The 25000-nt window shown below is 42.4% G+C and overlaps 1 protein-coding gene across 5 annotated transcripts in view; it reads left to right on the plus strand.

The window, feature by feature from the left end:
• Nucleotides 1-25000, plus strand: part of ppp1r13ba (protein phosphatase 1, regulatory subunit 13Ba) — a 98195-nt gene that overhangs the window by 41680 nt on the left and 31515 nt on the right. For 4 of the 5 annotated variants that reach the window (XM_017685634.2, XM_017685631.2, XM_017685633.2 and 1 more), the window contains one exon: nucleotides 16434-16535. In XM_017685634.2, the coding sequence (XP_017541123.1) occupies nucleotides 16434-16535 (102 nt within the window). Of the gene's footprint in view, nucleotides 1-6052; nucleotides 6666-16433; nucleotides 16536-25000 lie in introns of those variants that run through there. The other variant, XM_017685635.2, reaches the window with a different exon arrangement.

Consider the following 25000-nt stretch of genomic DNA (forward strand, 5'->3'; position numbering starts at 1 on the left):
CATGCTTGGTGTTTGCGCTCTGACATGCAGTCAACTGTGGGACCTTATATAGACAGGTGTGTGCCTTTCCAAATCATGTCCAATCAACCACAGGTGGACTCCATTTAAGCTGTAGAAACATCTCAAGGATGATCAGTGGAAACAGGATGCACCTGAGCTCAATTTTGAGCTTCATGGCAAAGGCTGTGAATACTTATGTAAATATGATTTCTTTGTTTTTTAATTTTAATACATTTTCAAAACTCTCGAGAAAACTTTTTTCACATGGTCACAATGGGGTATTTTGTGTAGAATTTTGAGGAAAAAGATTAATATAATTAAATTTGGAATAAGGCTGTAACAAAACAAAATGTGGAAAAAGTGAAGCGCTGTGAATACTTTCCGGATGCACTGTATCTTTTCCCTCTGGTGAACTGCAGGACTCCTGGTTCTTCCTCATGACCTTAGAGAGGTTCTCCTTTTGAGTCTTGGTTCCTCTCAGTGGTTCTTCCTCATGCTCTTAGGTTCTTCTGAGCCTTGGGCCCAGATGTTTCTAAAGCTGCTATCTGACGGTGTCTGTTTACCTGTTTGGAGTTAAATAAATAAATATTAACTGAATTGAGTTGTTCAGTATAATTCCACCCAGCATGGGGGAAGTGCAGTGCTGCAGTTCAGCCAGTGGGTGGGTTCACTGTCACAGACCGGAAAGTTCTGATCAGTCAGTGCAAAGTTTTTACTACATTATATAATATCATCTTTAAGGCAGACAGAGCAGCCGATACACACGCGTCCAATTATATATGAACACTGACATGATTCTGTGAGTCAAACAATGACGGATTTATTTTATGACCGCAAATAAAAAACATTACACATCAGTAAAACACGAACATATGAGCTTTAATGTACTTATTTAGAACTGAATTAATGACATCTGAAAGACAGATAAAGTGCTTTAGACTGTCATAAGCAACAACACTCGCTGCATCACTTCAGCAGGAATTGGGGGCACAACCTGCTGCTGGCAAAAAAAGTGAGGCTAAAGTTTTGCCCCCATTGTGGTCCAATTTGTGCTCCATTTTTGTCCAATTTATGCTCTATTTGTGATCTATTACATTTTCCCATTACATGTTTTTGATCCATTTTATTTTTGATCAATTTCTATCAAATTTGTTCTATTTTTGATCCATTTTTGTCTAATTTATGCTTTATTTTTGCTCCATTTTTGTCCAATTTATGCTTTATTTTTGCTCCATTTTTGTCCAATTTATGCTTTATTTTTGCTCCCTTTTTGTCCAATTTATACTTTATTTTTGCTCCATTTTTGTCCAATTTATACTTTATTTTTGCTCCATTTTTGTCTAATTTATGCTCTGTTTTTGCTCCACTTTTGATTCATGTTTGTCAGATTTTTGCTCAACACATCGCTGGTCAGTGGTTTATTATGCTTTTGAGTGAACTTTTTTAAAATAATGAAATAAGGTGCGGGAGGTAGGCTTCATTGATGAGTACTTGACTGTTTAAGGATAAATGGGTGGTCATATGTAAACATCTTCATGTTTGTGATGTCACAACCAGTGTGAATTCCAAACAGGCTTTTCTGCAGCTCAGTTTCCCTATAAAGACTGTATAGATTTGGGAGCAAACATATTTACATACCACATTAAGCTCTTATTTCTAAAGCATGGGAGGCTCGTTCTTCCACGATATGGGCCCTTTAAAGCCTCGGGGTCTTTGAATACAGTAGTTAATGTGCTGTGATAGTCCTGTCACATCAGAGCTGGAGTGTTCTAGGCCGGCGCTGTCAGTTCCCTTTGTGAATTGTCCGACTCTCCTCTCGTCTGTCAGGGCATTTCTGACCACACTGCTCTTGTCTGACTTTCCCAGAAGGCCTTTCACACCAGCTCAGCACTGCAGGGTCTCCTCACTGTTATAGACCACCGCACACATACAGTGCAGATAAACGCTGCTTAAAAAGGGAGGATTTAAACAGTCTGTCTCTCTGTCTCTCTATCTGTCTCTCTATCTGTCTGTCTCTCTATCTGTCTCTCTATCTGTCTCTCTATCTATCTGTCTCTCTATCTGTCTATCTGTCTATCTATCTGTCTGTCTGTCTGTCTATCTATCTATCTATCTATCTATCTATCTATCTATCTATCTATCTATCTATCTATTTTTGCTCCAAATACAGTCGGTCAGTTTATTATTGGATAGACCTTTTGGATAAGTTGTGTTTTGGATGCTGGTACGCTGGTCATCCAGTGTGACTGTGCTGGGTGACCAGCTAAACCAGCACCAGACCAGCATTGGCTGGCATGGAATTCATGCTAGAGTGATGATGATGTCAAATCCATTGCTGTGCCAAATTTCTGTTCCACGTCTAAACAGCTAAACGAACACATTCCACCCATTTACATTGTAGAGGGGTCACGTTTAATTCTACTTATGCTGGTGGAGCTCACAGATAGGTGGCGCTGATATTAAGAGGAGAATTCAGAAGCAGGAAAAGCCTCAGAGAAACGAATCATGAGGTGTCTTCCAGTTCCTGCGTAGATCCACCAAGTCTGCTCCACGGCGGATTTCCTGTCCGCGTCGCAGAACCGCTGTTCCCGCCCTCACGGCTGTTCCCGCCCTCACGGCTGCGTGGCGATACGCCAGTTTCTTTCCAAATTCAGAAACTGATTTTAGTTTTTTTAGTTTTTCATTTATTGGAGCTGGAGATGCTTCTCTCCGTCAGGTCTTCTCTCAAGTTCGCGCCAGTTTAGTTTCAGACCTCCGAGGCTTTTTTTTAACATTTGTATCGTTAGCTGTTCGGTTTAAACCCAGTTCTCATATTTAAAGTGTCTCCTCGGCTGCCGTCCGCTCCTCTGCTGACACTGCCCATTGGATCCTTCCTTGACATGGAGTAGTAGGAGCCTTTGAAATGGGACAGCCTGGTCACGCCGCCGTGATGCAGCCGGCCTTCGAATGCAGCCCCCGAATTGGGACACGACTATGACAGCTCTGACTTTAACACCAGCCACTCGACTCTCAGATGTCCTCTAAACGGGCATCGTTTAGTTTTAGTTACCTGGAACTGAGCCTGTGCTGTGCTGTGTGGCCCGTTTAGCCTGCTAACTAAGGCTAACTAAGGCCTCATCGGCTCCTAAACACCACAGAACAGGTTTGATTTCATCCCTCTGTCACAACACCAGCCGCTCCGCCTTTACTCTCTCAGGCATCCGTTTTATCATCCACACTTATTTCAGCAGAGCAGCAGTGAGGCAGACTCAAACCTGCGCGCTGGTGTGAGGCGCTGTTTGGGTCTGTAGCCTCACTGAGTTTACGTTAGTTTAGCCGATCAGGACTGACAGGACATCTACAAGGTGGACTGACAGGGTAGGAGTGTCTAATAGAGTGGACAGTGAGTGGACACAGTGCTTAAAAACTCCAGCAGCACTGCTGTGTCTGATCCACTCGGACCAGCGCAACACACACTAACACACCACCACCACGTCAGTGTTACTGCAGTGCTGAGAATGACCCACCACCCAAACAGTAGCTGCTCTGTGAGGGTCCATGGGGGTCCTGACCACTGAAGAACAGGGTAACAGAGTATCAGAGAAACAGATGGACTACAGTCTGTAACTGTAGAACTACAGAGAGCAGCTATACAGTAAGTGGAGCTGATGAAGTGGACAGTGAGCGCGGAAACGAGGTCGTGTATGTCCTCAGGGCCGTGTTTTGGTATGTAACACTGACTGTGCTTTTCCATGTTGAGGAGGTCGGGGTGAGTGATAGTCGTCAGGGGAACGTGTCCATAATGGTGGCCATAAACACACTGCGGCTAAAACACTACCTCAGCATCATCCTCGTCCTGATCGACTCCACAGACGCATAAACCCCCTCCGCCCACCGCATTACACCCCACATGCACACTATACAGAGAGCAGACATATAGATCTGAATCCTCCTGTCCTTCCAGGCCATAAACTGCCCTGATCCGAGAGTAAAGTATCATCACCAAAGTGACTTTACGGCGCTCTGTGTTTATGTCCATGTTCACAAGGTGCATATATGTTTTATTTATGACATTTCTGCCATGAGAGTGGTGGAGTATCGGCTGTAAAGCTGAGGGGCTGTGTAAATTTACTGGCCATATCATGCTGGGATCCACCTAAAGGGGAATTCCACTGATTTTTAGAGGTTTTTATGTAATTAAAATGTAAACAGAGTCGTTCAGAGTGGTTTGGTGTGAAACTTACTGAGTCAGAGCTGTTCTAAACTAAAGAAGTAAATATTAAAACTAAAGCAATTTTAAAAACTAAAGAAGTAAATTTCGAAATTAAAGAAGCAAATTTCAAAACTAAAGAAGTAAATTTAAAAACTAAAGAAGTAAATTTAAAAACTACACAAGCAAATTTAAATACTACACAAGCAAATTTAAAAACTAAACAAGCAAATTTAAAGACTAAAGCAAATTTCAAATGTAAAGAAGCAAATTTAAAAACTAAAGAAGCAATTTTAAAAACTATCCATCCATCCATACATTTTCTAAGCCGCTTCTCCGTCAGGGTCGCGGGGGGATGCTGGAGCCTATCCCAGCAGAAGTAAATTTCAAAACTAAAGAAGCAAATATCAAAACTAAAGAAGCAAATTTAAAAACTAAAAAAGCAATTTTAAAAACTAAAGAAGCAAATTTAAAAACTAAAGAAGCAAATTTCAAAACTAAAGAAGCAAGCTGTCACTTTAAGAAATGTTATTAGATGCTTTCTTTTCTTTGCCCCAGATGCCTCAGGCTGTTCGACCCATTTTACAGGCTTTGGGTCACTCTTAGCCTCAATAAAACGTGTGTGTTGATCTTGAACGTTGCTTTGCTGTGTAACTTTAAGGAACTGCATGATGGTGGAGCCAAACTGTGAATGTATGTCTGGGATGAATGTTATTACATATAGATGCTCACCTACAGTTCAGCACTTTATTTACGATTTATTCACTATTAGGTACTACAGAATGGCCATTGAGTGCAAGTTATGTATTTATTATTATTATAAATGAAGGTGCTCTATCGCTATGAAGAATAATGGAAAAATAAAAAAACAGGGACCTCTTCTAAACAAAAACAAAAAGATTTAACAAGAGCAGGTGCCTCACATAGTAACAGGCATTCAGGCTACAGTCCATGCATAGCAGCAGCAGCTGCAGCAGCAAATACTTAAAAACACCCAAAACATACATTTAAAGGGGACTTTTCAGTGGTCAAGATGTAAACAGAACCATTCCGAGTGGTTTGGTGTGAAATGGTTGATTGTATAGATCTCTTTAGTGATAGGAACCAGGGGTCGCCATGACTACAACACAAATATAGACATTTTATTGACCATCCAGAGCCACCAGTGAACCTACACAAGTCTTCTGAGCTTTATATGGAATGTTGCTGATGGGAAAATGTGAAAAATCTGGAAAAATAAGTTTTCTTTTGCCTCACAACACCCTGCATATTTCCCTCCACCATGAATGGATTTTAAGGAAATATATTTTAGGCCAAAACCTCCAGACAGACTATCGTAGTGCTAGGCTGTGAGAGATTTGGCTTCAGGCAGCCAATTCATAACCATTCAATGTGACGATTTTCCATGGCGTTAAACTTTGTAGGTGTCCGGTTCCACCACTGTGAACAGCTCGGACTCTGTAAGTTTCCCTAGAACGGAGCGTTTCACACACATGCATATGTGCGTGTGGGACGTATGTATGACCTTGTGTCCTGAAACTATAGAAAACCAAACTGCGTGTGTGTGTGTGTGTGTGTGTGTGTGTTTGTGCATGTAGGGTTAGTGTGTGGTGGTCGGGGGGGGGCAGTGATGTGAAGCTTCACCTTTAAGCTGGACGGCCCAGCTGTGGCGCAGCGTTGGGCAGAGTGACAGAGACTAAGAGAGGGGAGGAGGCGCTGCAGTGTGGGACGAGAGCGAGAGAGAGCGAGAGAGAGCGAGAGAGCGAGAGAGAGCGAGAGAGCGAGAGAGAGCGAGAGAGAGAGAGAGAGAGAGAGAGAGTGAAAGGAAGACAGAATGACAGAGAGAAACAGATTGAGTGAGTGATACACAGAGAGGCAGTAAGATAGATAGAGGGAAAGAGAGAGAAAGAGAGAGGTAGAGGGGGGCGGGACAGTGAAATAGAGGTCCAGAGAAAGTAGAAAAAGAAAAAAAGGCAGCACATGAAAGGGAGATAGAGAGAAACAGTGAGATAGAGAGTGAAAGAGTGTAAAGAGAGAGTGAGATAGAGAGAGTCTGGTGGATATGTGGGGGAGAGAAAGTGTGAGATGAGTGGGAGAGAGAGAGAGAGAGGGAGAGAGAGATCTGCGCAGTAGAGAGAGCGGCTCACGCAGTAGATTCACTCCGCATTAAAGCAGCATTACAGCATTTTCCGCGTTATCGGTGAGAATTTATTCTGACTAAACAGGAGAGACTCACTCAGGCTTATAGAGCACAGTGAGTCATCACTAACGTGGGCACTGGGGCTTCACACACTCACACACACGCGCCGCGGCTGCAGCACGAGGGTTTAGCACGGGACCCGGCGGGGTAACAGCACTCTCTCCGGCGGCTGGGATGGAGTGGAAGCACGTGGAAGCCGTGCAGGAGTTCACAGCTGAAGGACAATGCAGCAAAATCCACGTCCGATCCTGCAGGATAACATGGGACTCTCCGCAGGTAACACCACCCCTTGCTGTGTGGGAGTTTGTGTACCTCGGTGCAATGTGTGTGTGTGGGGCCTCGTGTTCAGTGAGCGTTTGTTACATAGCCTGTATATCCACGCATCCATGACAAGACACAGGTGAGACTAATGACAGTGGGGATGAGTGGGTGGAGCTCAGATGGAGATTCAGTGAGTGATTGGCAGATCCTAAAGGTCCTGCTGTGTTTTAGGTTCTACTCTCAGGGAGTGTGTGTGGGAACTGCTTTCAGTGTTGGGGTTTTGCCTGGAAAATATCTCCTTCATTACTTCTTTACTTTCTTTACTTACTTTGGTTGAGACTGAACAGTTCATAGAACTTACTGCATAATTCTTAGTAGCTACTGAATAATTCATAGTTGATTTTGAGTAACTTATAGTTGTTACTGAATAACAAGTATTGAATAATTCATCGTAGATGCTGAATAATGAAAAGTAGATAGTGAATAATTATCAAGAGATACTGAATAATTCATATTACATACTGAATAATTCATAATTAGGTACTGAACAATGCATAGTAGATACTGAATAATTCATAGTAGATACTGAATAATTATCAATAGATCCTGAATAATGTATAGTACATATTTAATAGTAAATACTGAATAATCCCTTGTAGTTACTGAATTAAGACGTTCGGGCGTATTTTCCCATACCTTTAAATCAGTTATTATAGTTAATTAGTGAAATATCAAATGAGTAATTTAGAGAATAAAGGAAACATCATTAATTACTACTGTAGCATCCACAATAGTAATTAATCCTCAAATGATTAGTGAATCAGTGTTGAATAAGTATCTAAGTTGTGTTAATAACATGAATGCTATGGAATATCTTTTAGCATCATTGACCGTAGCCCATCTGAGTTAAACCATTTACATTATTTGGTGTTGATACAATTTTCCTGTTATCAGTGCAGCTTCAGTAAAACTACTGAATTAAAAAAAAAAAACAATATCTGTGTATTTATACATTTTCTCTTTAGCAGCTTTTTAGCAAAGTAATATTGCTTTTGCTGACATAGTTGTGATTCTGAAATTCAGTTGCTGACAGGACGTAAGGGATATAGTACAGGTTCAAATATGACGTGTTACCTATAAATCAGTGGTTTTCCACAGCTCTTAATGCTGGCTTTACTCTAAGCTGTGCTAGTAGGCAGTGCACTGGCTTTACTCCTATCGTTAGATCCAGGATGATGGATTCCTGCACAGATATTAATGAAATGGGATATTTATCATAAGGGACGCTGACGCAGTTGTGCTGGAGAAAGCTGAAGCCTCAGGCAGAGGATGAATGAATGGACTACATCATGACATCATTATGGCAGTATTCAGTGAGAGAGAGAGAGAGAGAGAGAGAGAGAGAGAGAGAGAGAGAGAGACAGACAGAGAGAGAGAGAGAGAGACAGAGAGAGAGAGAGAGAGAGAGAGAGAGAGAGAGAGAGAAGCAAACGATGCACCTCCACCTCTTTCCTCAGCACAGTCGTTTCTGCATGTGCATCTACAAGCTGTGTGTTTGAAAAATAAAACCAGATCCTCCTTCTTTAACCCTTTAATATCTACGCGAAAAGGAGGCTGGCACCTTATTTTAGCTGCTCGTTTTAAAGCCCCTGCTGTGCCCTTATTAGGACGTGTCAGGCCAATAGGTGCTAATTAGCTGGCTGTCCATTCCTGCTGTATTAAGCAGTTAGAAGGGAAAGTTCATGAATGAACTTTACGTTGGCTTCACAAAACTGTTGCTATGAATGCGCAGGTGGTTGCAAAGGTGTTGCTAGGCCATTGATGTGATATCCCAGGTGAGTGCTAAGGTGTTGCTAAGCCATTGCTATGTTTTCCCAGGTGGTTGCTAAGGTGTTGCTAGGCCATTGATGTGATATCTCAGGTGGTTGCTAAGCCATTGCTTTGTTATCCCAGGTGGTTGCTAAGGTGTTGCTAGGCCATTGATGTGATATCTCAGGTGGTTGCTAAGCCATTGCTTTGTTATCCCAGGTGGTTGCTAAGGTGTTGCTAGGCCATTGATGTGATATCTCAGGTGGTGTTGCTAGGCTGTTGCGATGGTATCCAGGATGTTATTCAGGTGTTGCTAAACCATTACTATGTTATTCCAGGTGGTTGCTAAGGTGTTGCTAAGCCATTGCTATGTTTTCCCAGGTGGTTGCTAAGGTGTTGCTAAGCCATTACTATGTTTTCCCAGGTGGTTGCTAAGGTGTTGCTAAGCCATTGATGTACTATCCCAAGTGGTTGCCAGGTTGTTGCTAGGCTTTTGCTGTGGTATTCAGGATGTTTTCAGGTGCTGCTAGACCATTGCTGTAGTATCTGTCCTAAGTTTGTGCTGAGGTGTTGCTAAACGATTGCTATGTTATTCCAGGGGTTAAACACAAATTATTCACTATGCAGGAGGGATTTGTGAGGAGATTTGATATTAGATGATCCACTTGCATTATGACGGAGAAAGTCAAAGTGAAAAATCCAGAACTGGAGTTCAAAAAACTTCAAAAGATACAGTGAAAAATGTGGCTCCTAACAACCACCTGGAAAAGCTGGTAGACCCCAAAACTGCCCAAATCAGATCAACAGCACTTAAAGCTTTGATCTGTGAGAGAGAGGAGAAGATCAAGCTGCTTCAGATCTGAAAACATCCACAGGTGCTTCTGTCCATCCTTCCACTGTGAGAAGACCACTCAGCGCTGTGGGTCTGAAAGGACGTGTAGCTGTTCAAGAAGCCGTGGGACTAATGACTGTAGTAATGAGTGGGCGGAGCCAGGAAGGGGATTCAGTGACTGACTGCCAGTGATTGACAGATGTGTTTCCTATGTCTCCTGCTGTGTTATCAGGTCCACTCTCAGAGAGAGGATCTGACCGGTCAGCTGGTGCTCATGGGGAAGAAAGGAAACGACAGAGTGAAAATGCTTCCTTTCTGCTCCTTTAGTCCTGAGAAAAACCTTCATTATATCTCTGACACTTTGTTTCCGACTTAAAGGGTTTTCGTGGGAAGGTTGCCCAGACTTTGTTAGAGGAAACATGCTTTATAGGCAGAAATAATTCTGACCAGCTGAAGGACTGCGTAATCCTTTAAACTCCATCTGCTGAATAATTGATAGTAGTTACTGTATAGTTAATAGTAGATATGGGATATTAAATAATTTATAAATAATTCATACTATATACTAAATAATTCATAGTAGAATATTGAATACTGAATATTTCACAGTAGATTTTGAATAATTTATAGTAGATACAGAATTTTTCATAGTAGATATTAAATAATTAATAGTAGATACTGAACATTTCATAGTAGATTTTAAATTATACTTAGTAGATACTGAATATTTTGTAGTAGATACTAAATAATTGCATAGTAAATATTGAATAATTCATAGTAGGTATTAAATAATTAATACTAGATACTGAATACTTTTAGTACATACTGAATAACTAATAATAAATAATGATTATCATGTCAATAATAAGGCTGTCTGGCATTGTCATAATACTGTACTAACTGTATGTAATTTAATTACCCATCTAATCTAAGCCCGGCCCCTCGTTTGGTTACTCCGCCCCTGATTGTCTCACCTGTGTTTCCGCTGGTCACTCGTTTACCCTTATGTACACTGACTCAAAAAAATAAAGGGAACACTTAAACAACACAATATAACTCCAAGTAAATCAAACTGTCCACTTAGGAAGAAACACTGACAATCAGTTTCACAGCTGTTGTGCAAATGGAACAGATAACAGGTGGAAATTATTGTCAATTAGCAAGACACACTCAATAAAGCAGTGGTTCTGCAGGTGGGACCACAGACCACTTCTCAGTACCTTTCTGCTTTCTGGCTGATGTTTTGGTCACTTTTGAATGTTGGTGGTCTTTCACACTCGTGGTAGCAGGAGACGGACTCTACAACCACACAAGTGGCTCAGGTAGTGCAGCTCATCCAGGATGGCACATCAATGCGAGCTGTGGCACGAAGGTTTGCTGTGTCTGTCAGCGTAGTGTCCAGAGGCTGGAGGCGCTACCAGGAGACAGGCCAGTACACCAGGAGACGTGGAGGAGGCCGTATGAGGGCAACAACCCAGCAGCAGGACCGCTACCTCCACCTTTGTGCAAGGAGGAACAGGAGGAGCACTGCCAGAGCCCTGCAGAATGACCTCCAGCAGGCCACAAATGTGCATGTGTCTGCACAAACGGTTAGAAACCGACTCCATGAGGATGGTATGAGGGCCCGACGTCCACAGATGGGGGTTGTGCTCACAGCCCAACACCGTGCAGGACACTTGGCATTTGCCAGAGAACACCAGGATTGGCAAATTCGCCACTGGCGCCATGTGATCTTCACAGATGAAAGCAGGTTCACACTGAGCACATGTGACAGACGTGACAGAGTCTGGAGACGCCGTGGAGAGAGATCTGCTGCCTGCAACATCCTTCAGCCTGACCGGTCTGGCAGTGGGTCAGTAATGGTGTGGGGTGGCATTTCTTTGGAGGGCCGCACAGCCCTCCATGTGCTCGCCAGAGGTAGCCTGACTGACTTTAGGTACCGAGATGAGATCCTCAGACCCCTTGTGAGACCATATGCTGGTGCGGTTGGCCCTGGGTTCCTCCTAATGCAGGACAATGCTAGAACTCATGTGGCTGGAGTGTGTCAGCAGTTCCTGCAAGATGAAGGCATTGAAGCTCTGGACCGGCCCGCCCGTTCCCCAGACCTTAATCCGATTGAGCACATCTGGGACATCATGTCTCGCTCCATCCACCAACGCCACGTCGCACCACAGACTGTCCAGGAGTTGGCGGATGCTTTAGTCCAGGTCTGGGAGGAGATCCCTCAGGAGACCATCCGCCACCTCATCAGGAGCTGCCCAGGCGTTGTAGGGAGGTCATACAGGCACGTGGAGGCCACACACAATACTGAGCCTCATTTTGACTTGTTTTAAGGACATTACATCAAAGTTGGATCAGCCTGTCGTGTGTTTTTCCAGTTTAATTTTGTGTGTGACTCCAAATCCAGGCCTCCACTGGTTAATAAATTTGATTTCCATTGATGATTTTTGTGATTTTGTTGTCGGCACATTCAAATTTGTACAGAACAAAGTATTCAATGAGAATATTTCATTCATTCAGATCTAGGATGTGTTATTTGAGTGTTCCCTTTATTTTTTTGAGCAGTGTATTTAAGCCCTGTGTTTTCCCCTGTCTGGTTGCTGGTCTTTGTTTGAACTGTTGTTTGGATGTTTAAGCTTGTTTGAGTTGTACTTTCGCTGTTAGTTCTCTGTGTTTAGCCTGTGTTTATTTTGTCATGTCTGTCCGTCCTGCTCTCCGTATTGGCTATTTGAACCTGGAGCGTTTTTGACCATGACCCTGGATTTGCCCATAATAAATCTCGCTCGTCTCCGTGCATGCATCCGCCTCAACCCCGCTCCGCGTTACATCTACAGACGTTTTATGTCTTTTTTTGGATGTCAGAAGATGCAAAAACTTTGGTTCCAATGATTCCAATGCTAACAGCACAGGGCTCCTGGAGGCAGTCCATGGATTTTGGCATCCTCTCATTGTCCATAAACAATTCCTCAGGGCTCGATAACCAAATAATTCCATAAACATAAAAATCAAATAGATATGTTTCAGAGTAAATCACACAGTGCTTTTCTTTACATGAGGAAAAAGGGGAAAATAAATAAATAATGAATAAATGAATACATTTACTTGTGTATACATACATACAGAGGGAATTGTTTCATTTAAATGACATCTGTTGAAAACAAGTATGTGGTTACTGAGGACCATTCCAGTGCTAATCTTTAATTCAATTCTATTCATATTAAAATATCTTCACTAATTACAAAAACCAAATGTGTTGTATGGATCGACAGTTTCAAAGCTGCAGTTTCCACGCAATATTTCTTTGTTTCAGCGAGTCATTAATAATTCAGAGAAAACCGCGTCATGATTTTGTTATTGCTGGTGACTTCGTGGTCAGTTCGTGGTCAGTTCAGTGAAGTTTTAGAGTTGGATAGTGGAGACAGGATTGAGATCTGTACTGATGATCAGATGTGATCACATCCAGCACCTGGAATGACATGAAATGTTCCACAGCGCAGCCGACAGCGTGACTCAGGCTGAATTGATCGTTTAGGAAATAATGCAGTACGATGGAGTCACTCAGTACCTCTGTAAAAACGCTGGTCAGCAGGACTGCAGATGATCCTGGACACTAACTGTGAGTTTTGTGAATGATTTAAAAAGGAGTAACGTAAGTTGAAGTTAATGTACACAATAGCAGGACGTGGCAGGACCTCCGCCTTCCTGTTCCCTCATTCCAGGCATTTCCTACTTCTACAGACTGGAGCTGCACAGTATGGACCAAATACCATACTGCAGACTGGGCTGTATCAGTTACTGCAGTAAATTTGATTTCTTAGTTTAAATGAATGAATGAATGAATGAATGAATGAATGAATGAATGAATGAATAAATAAATAAATAAATAAATAAATAAATAGTACATTTCATACTAAAAAATAATGGAAATGAAAACACCAGCACATAAGAAGTCTAATACTTCAATACATAAAATACAATTAAAAACACCATTAAAGCCATAATCACTTAAGAGAATAATAAAACCTGTTTTAACATTTCAAATAAATCAATATAAGAAGAATAAGGGAGAAAATACACAAAATACAAGACAATTAAAAGACGAGTAAAGTCATTACAGTTTTAGGGGTTACGTGATGACCGCTGGGGTTACGTGATGACCGCTGGGGTTACGTGATGACCGCTGGGGTTACGTGAAGCTCCACTTCCCCTTGGCATTGTGTTAAAATTTCACGATGAAACAGAAAATTGCTTAGAAAAGATCTTTAACTGTGTTTGCGTGCACTCAACGATCCGATAACTGCAGAAAATCAGATTTTGTCAGTGATCTGATCACATTTACATGCACTTGAGTGATCAGATAACGGGGAAACTCCAGGTCTGTATGAGTGAGACAGTAATCAGATTTCTGCTTTACTACCAGCCGATAAACTCGCGGGAGAAGACGATGAGACATGAACGTAACATAAAACTCAAACTTCATGTCATGTTTTTTTAAAAACATTGTGCCGCTTTACCTGAAAATATCCATCCATCCATCCATCCATCCATCCATCCATCCATCCATCCAACCATTCTCTTCCGCTTCTCTGGGGTTCGGGTCGCGGGAGCAGCATCTTAAGCAATGAGGCCCAGACCTCCCTTTCCCCAGCCACCTCCACTAGCTCTCCAAGGGGGATTCCGAGGCGCTCCCAGGCCAGCTGGGCGATATAGACACGCCAGCATGTCCTGGGTCTTCCCCGGGGTCTCCTCCCAGGTGGACTTGCCTGTGACACCTCCCGAGGGAGGAAGGAGGCATCCTAACCAGATGCCCGAACCACCTCAGCTGGCTCCTCTCGACGTGGAGAAGCAGCGGCTCTACTCCGAGTCCCTCCCGGATGACCGAACTTCTCACCCTATCTCTAAGGGAGAGTCCAGACACCCTGCGGAGGAAACTCATTTCGGCCGCTTGTATTCGCGATCTTATTCTTTCGGTCATTACCCAAAGCTCATGACCATAGGTGAGGGTGGGAACGTAGACTGACCGGTAAATCGAGAGCCTTGCCTTATGGCTCAGCTCTTTCTTTACCACAACAGACCGGTAAAGAGGCCGCATCACTGCTGACCCAGCACCAATCCGCCTGTCAATCTCCCGCTCCCTTGTACCATCACTCGTGAACAAACCTGGAAATATGAACATAATATTTAAATCCTTCATTTCGTTGAGAATGTGCTTGGTTTCGTCTCGTGGCGACGCTGCTCGCTTTTTTCTGGTACCGCCGTCTGTTTTCACACATGTGCAGACTGAGAAGGGAATCAGAGTAAGAGCTCACAGCACTGAGAAATCTGACGATTGACCTCTTTATCAGATTTCTAGACCTTACTATGAAATCAGAGTGACCAGTTGAGCGATCAGATAACTGTAGAAACCCGATTATGATCGGATTATTGAGTGCATGTGAACACAATACCTTCCAATAAAGGTTATGAGTGGTTTTCCTTCTCCTGTAAAGTTTCCACTGTGCAGATATGAAGTTTTGTTCTGCTTTATATGACCAGAAACACAAAGTAATAAGATAAAAGGCTCAGTTTTGGTTTCAGACAGTTTAGTAGCAGTACTGCACAGGCCAATATTGCTATAATAAGTAATAAACAATGTATTGTATAGCCCTAAAATAGACTGATTTTCCTCGTGATCGCTGCCCTTTTGCATGCAGAGTTGCTGGTTTTTTTTTCCCCTCCGTTGCCCTGAAGCCACTCAGCTGTTTGCGCTCACGTGCTGTACACACTGCAGTGTTTACCGCAGCGTGAAAGTGAACATGACAGATTAAATGAATATGAATTTTGTAATGTCTTTATTCTCAGTACACTAGGCAGCGCTGTTTGATGGCTGGGTTTGAATGGCAGAGTTTGATGTTTTATTTCTAATTTAAGGACAGTTTACTCTGAAAGGGATCATGCCTTTCAGTCCATTCATTTTTATTGATATCCAGCACTGGCTGTGATGTGGGAGAACCAGCCAGACGTTTACGGGAAAAAAAAACAAGAAACGAGGCTTTGCTTTTAATGGGTTTGACTATAAACGTAGTTGGTGAACAGGCGTAGGTCAAATTTAATAAGACAACAGACAAAGTGACAATCCAGATCCAAAAAGCCAAAGTCGGAAAATCCACAAATGAGATCAAATATGCAAGAAGGCAAAGCAACAATCAGAAAACGCTCAGTAGCTCTACTGGGAGACTCAATACCTTGCAAAATAACTAGTCTAAAGCCTGGACTTTGAAACTAAGTCTAGTCATATGACAAACAGCAGGTACAACAGATCAGTTGTCAGGTGAATGTGAACGGTGATTGGTGGATTGCGGAAGCCCTACAGTCATGTGATTTCCCAGGGGATTCTGGGAAATGGAGTCCTTGTCTGAGTCAGTGGGATGCGTGGCACTGTCAATCACATTATTGATCACATTTGGTCCTGTCGTAGCTTTTTGTGCATGTAAACGTTCTGCAAAGTCCCAAAGCTCAAAGGGAGAAACACACTGCCAAACAGAGCATGCTAGGCTCATTGGGAGGCGGGGCTTAAAGACACAGGAGCTCTAACAGAGCATTTCAGATAGAGGGTGAATAGAGATATACAGTGTGAGGAAACTAATGTAAGCTTATAAATCTGTTCTGTTAGATCAAAAAAATGTAATTATGAACTTGAAAGTGAGTGTAATAGGGCACCTTGAAGGCTTTAAGGATTCCCTTCTCATATATTGCTGAATCATACTTTGCATTGTGTTTATCTCCTTTGCCTTCAACTGAAGGCTCTTGTGTTGAAGTCTTATTCAGTCATAGTGCATTTAAGATTAAGTGACCCTTGTTAGTCCCACAACGGGGAAATTTCACCTCCACATTTAACCCATCCGTGAAGTGAAACACCACATACACTCTACACACACTAGGGGGCAGTGAGTGCACTTGCCCAGAGCGGTGGGCAGCCCAATCCGCAGCGCCAGGGGAGCAGTTGGGGGTTAGGTGTCTTGTCACAAGGCTGCCTCCGTAACCTCCAGCCCATGACTGCCCCGGTCCAGTGATTTACACCGGTCCAGCGTATCAGCGGATGTCAGCACATATACCAGTGTAAGGCCTGCAACTCTCACGCTGTGATGTGTTTGTGTGTGTAGGTGGGGAATCCTCGTGTGGAGATGACGTTGTCCGAGCTGCAGGAGATGGCTATTCGGCAGCAGCAGCAGATAGAGGCTCAGCAACAGATGCTGGTGGCCAAGGTAGACCCCGCCTTCACCTGTCTGTTACAGCTCACACACTCACACTCTTACAGTTTACACTCACTTCCTTCTGAAAGATATTTTACCTGCTCTCTGTATGAATCACTGAAGTGGGTGAGCTGGTTTGGGGGTTTTCCCAGCAGTGAAGTGGTGACCGGATAGGTGAGTATACTGTTGATATGACAAGTCATTTCTTAGTTCTGAATGGTTTTATGTCTGGGATCCGTATATTAGGATTAGCTCTAATTAAAGATCTAAAGGTTGTTTAAAAAGCTTATAATCATGAACATATGAACATGAAATAAACCACTAAGAAAATAGAGTTAATTTTGATGAAAAATCATGAAAAAAGAATTATGGACTGCAGCCTGTTTACAGGAACAACGCTCCATCACGTTGACGAGAAAGGGCGGGGCTAAAGTGCTGTAGGCTGTGTGGGTAGGGCTAAACTGCTTTAGACTGAGTGGATGGGGTTAAAAGGGGTTAAAATGCTGTAGGCTGAATGGGTGGGGCTAAACTGCTGTAGGCTGAATGGGTGGGGCTAAAATGCTGTAGGCTGAATGGGTGGGGCTAAACAGCTGTAGGCTTAATGGGTGGGGCTAAACAGCTGTAGGCTGAATGGGTGGGGCTAAACTGCTGTAGGCTGAATGGGTGGGGCTAAACTGCTGTAGGCTGAATGGGTGGGGCTAAAATGCTGTAGGGTGAATGGGTGGGGCTAAACAGCTGTAGGCTTAATGGGTGGGGCTAAACAGCTGTAGGCTGAATGGGTGGGGCTAAACTGCTGTAGGCTGAATGGGTGGGGCTAAATTGCTGTAGGCTGAATGGGTGGGGCTAAACTGCTGTAGGCTTAATGGGTGGGGCTAAACTGCTGTAGGCTGAATGGGTGGGGCTAAACTACTGTAGGCTGAGTAAGTGGTAATATGTAAACGTGTTTATAGTTGCGACATCACAACCATGATGAATTCTAAACAGGCTCTTTTGGCACCTTGTTTTCCACAAATGGACTGTATAGATAATTTAATTAATGCTTTAATTACATTTTGTGGTTACATAGTACATCAAAGTCCTTCTTAGAAGTTATTTGGAGTCCCTGACTTCTCCTATTACTGCTAGCTTCAGCTGTCTGGCTCACTTTGTGAATTACCTCATCGGACATTATTTGTTGAGAGCTTGTTGATCTATTGATCCGTGTGAGAATCGGTGTCTGTGCGCTTGTAAGAACTGTGTTTATCTCAGACGGACGTGCACACATGGTCATCTGAACATGCACACCCACGGACATGTGATCTCCTGGTCAAAACAGTGTCTCAGCTGTCTCCGCTCTGACTGATAGTGCTGGCTGTCCTCCAGTAAGCCGTGTCAGGAGTTGTAAAGAGGATTCTGTTTGTAAAGAGAATAAGTGAGTCAAAGCCACATGTGTTTGTATGGCATATTTAAAAAATAATAGGTGGACATAATTTTAATTATAACCACCTCCTTGTTTCTACACTCACTGTCCACTTTATCAGCTCCACTTACTGTATAGCTGCACTCTGTAGTTCTACAGTTACAGACTGTAGTCCATCTGTTTCTCTGATACTCTGTTACCCTGTTCTTCAGTGGTCAGGACCCCCATGGACCCTCACAGAGCAGGTACTGTTTGGGTGGTGGATCATTCTCAGCACTGCAGTAACACTGACGTGGTGGTGCTGTGATAGTGTGTGTCGCACTGGTGCGAGTGGATCAGACACAGGAGTGCTGCAGGAGTTTATAAGCACTGTCCACTCACTGTCCACTCTATTAGACACTCCTACCTTATCGGTCCACCTTGTAAAGTCAGAGACGACAGCTCATCTGCTGCTGCACAGTTTGGCTTGGTCGTCCTCTAGTCCTTCATCAGTGGTCACAGGACGCTGTTGGCTGGATGTTTTTGGTTGGTGGACTATTCTCAGTCCAGCAGTGACATTGAGGTGTCGTACCAGCACAACACACACTAACACACCACCACCACGTCAGTGGGGGTCCTGACCACTGAAGAACAGGGTAACAGAGTATCAGAGAAACAGATGGACTACAGTCTGTAACTGTAGTTTCTACTCTCAGAAATCACCAGGTGTTTAAATCTGTGACCTATTATGGAATAGTATTGTGATCTGTTATAATGCATTATAATGCTACTTACTGAATAATTTATAATAAACAGTGGCTCATAGTGGTTATTTAATAGTTCTTAATAAACACTAAATATTTCATTCTAATTCATGAATAATTCATAGCAGTTACATAACAGTTTGTACTGGTTACTGCATAATTCATACACACTGCATAATTCATAGTAGTTATTCAAGGATTCATAGCTGCAACTCAGTAATTCATAGTGGTTAATAAATAATTCAGAGAACATACTGAATTATTCATAGTGGATATTGAACTGTTCATAATAAATACTGAATAATTCATTGTAATTACAGAATAATTCATAGCTGTTACAAAACAATTAATAAACATTTCTGCATAATTCATACACACTGAGTAATCTTTAGTTATTGAATGATTCATAGCTGCAGCTTAATTCATAGGGGTTGATGAATAATTCAGAGAAAATACAAAGTAGATACTGAACTGTTCATAAAAGTTCTAAATAAATCATTGTAATTACTAAATGCTTTGTTGTAATTACTGAATAATTGTAATGCAATGTAAATAAATTGAAATAAAAGCAGAATACAATGAATTGCAAATCTCATAGACCCATATTTTATTCACAGTAGAACATAGAACACATATCAGATGTTGAAAGTGAGACATTTTGCCATTTCAAGAAAAATATTAACTCATTTAGAACTTGATGACAACAACGCATCTCAGAAAAGTTGGACAGGGGCACCAAAAGGATGGAAAAGTTAGTGGTACTAATGAAAAACAGCTGGAGGAGCAATTTGCAACTAACTGACATTGACGGAAGTATAAAAAGAGCATTTTAGAGAGGCAGAGTCTCTCAGACGCAAAGATGGGCGGGGTTCACCAATCTGAGAAAAACTGTCTAAAGATTGTGGAACAATTTCAGAAAAATGTTCCTCAACATAAAATTGTGAAGACCTTGGACATCCCACCATCTACAGTGCATAATATCATCAAAAGATTCAGAGAATCTGGAGAAAGCCCTGTACACAAGGGACACGGACGACTGTCAATGTTGGATGCTCGTGATCTCCGGCTCTTCAGGTGGCGCTGCATTGAAAACAGACATGATTCTGTACTAGGAATTCCTGCAGGAGCTCAGGAACACTTCCATTGGCTGTGAACACCGTTCACCGTACACAAATGCAAGTTAAAGCTGTATTATGCACAGAAGAAGCCACGTGTCAACACAGTCCAGAAACGCTGCCACCTTCTCTGGGCCAAAGCTCATTTAAAATGGCCTGAGGCAGAATTGGAAAACTTGTTCTGTGGTCAGATTAATCAAAATTTGACATTCTTTTTGGAAACCACGAATGGCATGTCCTACTGGCTCAAGAGGAGAGGGACCATCCAGCTTCTTATCAGTGTACAGTTCAAAACTCTGCATCTCTGATGGTCTAGTCCTGCATTAGTGCCTGTGGGCAGCTTACACATCTGGAAAGGCTCCATCAATGCTGACCAGTATACAGAGGTTTTAGAACATGTGCCCCCATCCTGGCAGCGTCTCTTTTAGAGAGGGCCCTGCACATTTCAGCAAGACAATAAACCACATACAGTATGGCTTCACTGAAGAAGACTCCGGGTGCTAAACCGACCTGCCTGCAGTCCAGACCTTTCACCAATAGAAACCATGTTGCACTGCTTGAAACAAAACATCCGGCAAAGAAGCCCCAGGACTGCTGAGCAGCTCGAGTCCTACATTAAACAAGAATGAGACAATATTCCTCTCCCAAAACTCCAGCAGTTGGTCTCATCACTTCCCAGACGCTATTAAAAGACGAGGGGATGCTACACAGTGGTGGACACGGCCCTGTCCCGACTTTTCTGAGATGCGTTGCAGCCATTAAGTTCTGAATCAGATAATGTTTGTCATGAAATGGTAAAATGTCTCACTTTTAACACATGTGCTCTATGTTCTATTGTGAATAAAATATCGTTATATGAGATTTGCCAATAATTGCATCGTTTTTATTTACATTTATTCACATTTTACACAGCGTCCCAACTTTTTCGCAATTGGGGTTGTAGTTACTTAATGATTAATAGCAGTAACTCAGTAATTCATAGTGGTTATTAAATAGTTAATAGTAGCTACTGAGTAATATCTGTCCTAAGATGAATATGAGCTAGTCTGGCGTTTAGGGGTTAATCAGAAGCTTAAGGAACTGAGGATCTGAGTATCGCGGCAGTAATCTGGAATTCTTGGCTCCGACGTGCTGGCGCTGTGTTGTGAGCTGGTTCTGGCGTCATTGTTGAAACAGCGCAGCGGTCAGTGCGTGACAGCTGACCGCTGTAGATGTGGGCTTTAGGTCAGTGTGTGACGGAGCGAGATGTTGTCAGGGACACAGTGCTCTAACTCTCAAACAACAACAGGAAGTGGCTCCATGGACGCAGGAAATGAGATCAGCATGGAGCTGCAGCTGGCAGGAAGAGGGTGGAATGACCGTGCGAGTCAATGAAAAGCTCTGCCGATGTGTAGAAGGAGGAGCGAGTCGTACGAGCTCTAACTCAGCAAGACAAACTGCGCCCGCACACTTTTTATGAGAAAGCAGCAGAGAATTCCGACGATTGACGGACAATTTTTATCATTTAACACATTTGTGGATTAAATCAGCACAACATCTCATCATTTTGTCTGTCGTAAGGTAAGATAAACTTTTACTATCCCACAAGGGGAAATGTGCATATTTTACAGCAGCAGAAAATAAGAACAAAATATGAAAATATAAACATATACTACAGTTTAAAATTAGAAAAGTAATATCAAATATAAACATAAATATTGCACCTATAAAAATACATACATTGCACTGAAGACACTGTTTATTGCACATTTGAGGATGAAATGAAGAGTGTATATTATTACTATTATTATTATTATTATTATTAGTAGTAGTATTAGACTTAGTCCAGTTGTTTGGGGGGCGGGGGGGGGGGGGGGGGGGTTGTGCCTCATGATTTGCTTAGAATAATGACTGTTGTTCCAAATGAATCACCAGGTAAAAATACATGCACTTATTTACTTATTTAGATTTTTATATTTCTCAACTGTAGTGGAGATATGCCAGTGTGATGATATTGATTGTTATTGTGATCAGTTATTTCACCGTAAACTTTTCTGAGTGTAACAGTACTTAAGGAATGCAGAACAAATGCATGTTTTGTTAGAAAGAGAGCACAGCTGGGGCTGTTTCATTGAAATCAGCAAAATACTGAATAAACTCTTTTACACATAAATTTGATTGTATAATCACACACACACGTTTTATATATATATATATATATAAAATCAAAGTCATTTGGGTTTGATGTGAAACCCGTAGAGAAACTGACCAGCTTAGATTTCTTTACAGTGGTGGTGATAGGGGCCAGGCGTCCTGATGTCTACGATGCAAATATAGCCATTTTCCTCACTACCCAAAGTCACCACTGAACCTGCACATCTTCTGAGTTTTTATATATCGCTGTTGTCAGGAGAAAACCTCGTATCTCCAAAATAGTAACTTTACAGGAGCAGGAAAAAACCTACTTTACTTTTAATGTAAGTCAGTGGAACCGGACATCTTTCCAGGTCATTTTGGGCCGTTTCTTTTGGTCCATTCATCATGAAATTTACACACAATGTAAAGGGTAACGGGTCCTTTGAAATTATGTCAAAAACTGATAAATGACAAAAATGGAGATACAAGGTTTTCTTCCGACAGCAGTGATATATATGTTTAAGAAGTTTTCTTTGGGGACTTTTTTTTGCCTTACAAGACCCGTCTTGTATCATTCCACCATAACTTGATTAAAATAAATTGATAAAAATGTTTCACTTTAACACAAAATTACTACCGTGAACAGCGTCTCGGACATCAGGCAGTGAATTCATGACCATTTCATGTAGGAACTTTCAGTGAGGGAGCTTTTAGAGGGGGATGCCTGGTTCCTGTCAAGCAAGCAAGCAAAGTTGTGACAACAGGTTTACAGAACAATCAGCGTTACAGAAACAAAAGAAAATCTGTGTCTGAGCCCCCATGAGCGTCACCAGTGGTAACAGTGGCAAGGAAAAACTCCCTAAGAGCAGGAGGACGAAACCTTGAGAGGAACCAAGACTCAGAAGGGGAGCCCATCCTCCTCTGGTCGACACCGGACAGCAAACATTGTTAGAGTATAATTGTATTATAGTACAAAGCGAGAAAAACAGGTGGGCACCGGTTGATTAGATTAGTTTATGATTAGCAGCGGTGGCAGCAGCATCTGAGGTTGAGGACTGCACAGCGTTGTATAGCAAGAAGCTCAGTGGTGGTCAAGCCGGTCCAGAAGGCTGGTGAGCAGCGCGCCCGATCAAGGCAGAAGAGGCAGCAGCATCAGACGCACAGGATGGGCAGCTGATCAACTCGGCAAAGAAAGGAAAAACACACAGAGTCAGTTCTGTAAAGAGTGGCTGACCACAGATTTCAGTATAACAGAGCAGCAGAGACTCCAGCAGGTCCAGATCTGAGAGGGAGACTAATCACCAAAGGCTCCACTATACAAGTAAGTTTTTAGCCTAGACTTAAAGACTGAGGCTGAGTCTGAGTCCCGAACATTAACAGGAAGGTTATTCCAGAGCTGGGGGGCTCTGTATGAGAAGCTCTCCCCCCTGATGGAGCTTTATTAGTTCTAGGTACCAGTAGTGAGCAGCACCTTGTGATCTAAGTAGGCGTGATGGTTCATAGTGGGAGAGAAGGTCACTCAGGTACTGAGGGGCGAGTCTGTTTAGAGCTTTATAGGTCAGTAATAGGATTTTATAATCAGTGTGAAATTTAACTGGTAACCAGTGCAGGGCTGATAAAACTCACCACTACTGTGAACAATTCTGACTTGGTAAGTTTCACTGGTATGAAGCATTTTGCGCCAAACCACTCTGAATGATTTTTTTTTGACACGTTAACCATTAAATAATGCAGAAATTTAGTAGAGGTGTTGTTTATAGTAAGGATGTTTGTAGTAGAGGTGTTGTCTGTAGTATAGGTGTTTGTAGTCGTGGTGTTTGTAGTGGGGATTTTTGTAGTATAGGTCTTTGTAGTAGAGGTGTTTGTAGTGGGGATTTTTGTAGTAGAGGTGTTTGTAGTAGAGGTGTTTGTAGTGGGGGTTTTTGTAGTAGAGGTGTTTGTAGTAGAGGTGTTTGTAGTGGGGGTTTTTGTAGTAGAGGTGTTTGTAGTAGAGGTGTTTGTAGTGGGGGTTTTTGTAGTAGAGGTGTTTGTAGTAGAGGTGTTTGTAGTGGGGGTTTTTGTAGTAGAGGTGTTTGTAGTAGAGGTGTTTGTAGTGGGGGTTTTTGTAGTAGAGGTGTTTGTAGTGGGGGTTTTTGTAGTAGAGGTGTTTGTAGTAGAGGTGTTTGTAGTGGGGGTTTTTGTAGTAGAGGTGTTTGTAGTAGAGGTGTTTGTAGTGGGGATTTTTGTAGTAGAGGTGTTTGTAGTGGGGGTTTTTGTAGTAGAGGTGTTTGTAGTAGAGGTGTTTGTAGTGGGGGTTTTTGTAGTAGAGGTGTTTGTAGTAGAGGTGTTTGTAGTGGGGGTTTTTGTAGTAGAGGTGTTTGTAGTAGAGGTGTTTGTAGTGGGGATTTTTGTAGTAGAGGTGTTTGTACTCGTGGTGTTTGTAGTGGGGATTTTTGTAGTAGAGGTGTCTGTAGTAGAGGTGTTTGTAGTGGGGATTTTTGTAGTAGAGGTGTTTGTAGTAGAGGTGTTTGTAGTAGAGGTGTTTGTAGTAGAGGTGTTGTTTGTAGTAGGGATGTCTGTAGTAGAGGTGTTGTTTGTAGTAGGGATGTTTTTAGTAGAGGTGTTTGTCATAGAGGTGTTGTTTGTAGTAGGGATGTTTGTAGTAGAGGTGTTTGTAGTAGAGGTGTTGTTTGTAGTAGGGATGTTCGTAGTAGAGGTGTTTGTCATAGAGGTGTTGTTTGTAGTAGGGATGTTTGTAGTAGAGGTGTTTGTAGTAGAGGTGTTGTTTGTAGTAGGGATGTTCGTAGTAGGGATGTCTGTAGTAGAGGTGTTTGTAGTAGAGGTGTTGTTTGTAGTAGGGATGTTTGTAGTAGAGGTGTTTGTAGTAGAGGTGTTGTTTGTAGTAGGGATGTTCATAGTAGGGATGTCTGTAGTAGAGGTGTTTGTAGTAGAGGTGTTGTTTGTAATAGAGGTGTTTGTGATAGAGGTGTTGTTTGTAGTAGAGGTGTCTGTAGTAGAGGTGTTGTTTGTAGTAGAGATGCTTGTAGTAGAGGTGTTTGTAGTAGAGGTGTTTGTCATAGAGGTGTTGTTTGTAGTAGAGATGCTTGTAGTAGAGGTGTTTGTAGT

Source organism: Pygocentrus nattereri, chromosome 10 (assembly GCF_015220715.1).
Source record: "Pygocentrus nattereri isolate fPygNat1 chromosome 10, fPygNat1.pri, whole genome shotgun sequence".
In the NCBI taxonomy this organism is placed as follows: domain Eukaryota; kingdom Metazoa; phylum Chordata; class Actinopteri; order Characiformes; family Serrasalmidae; genus Pygocentrus; species Pygocentrus nattereri.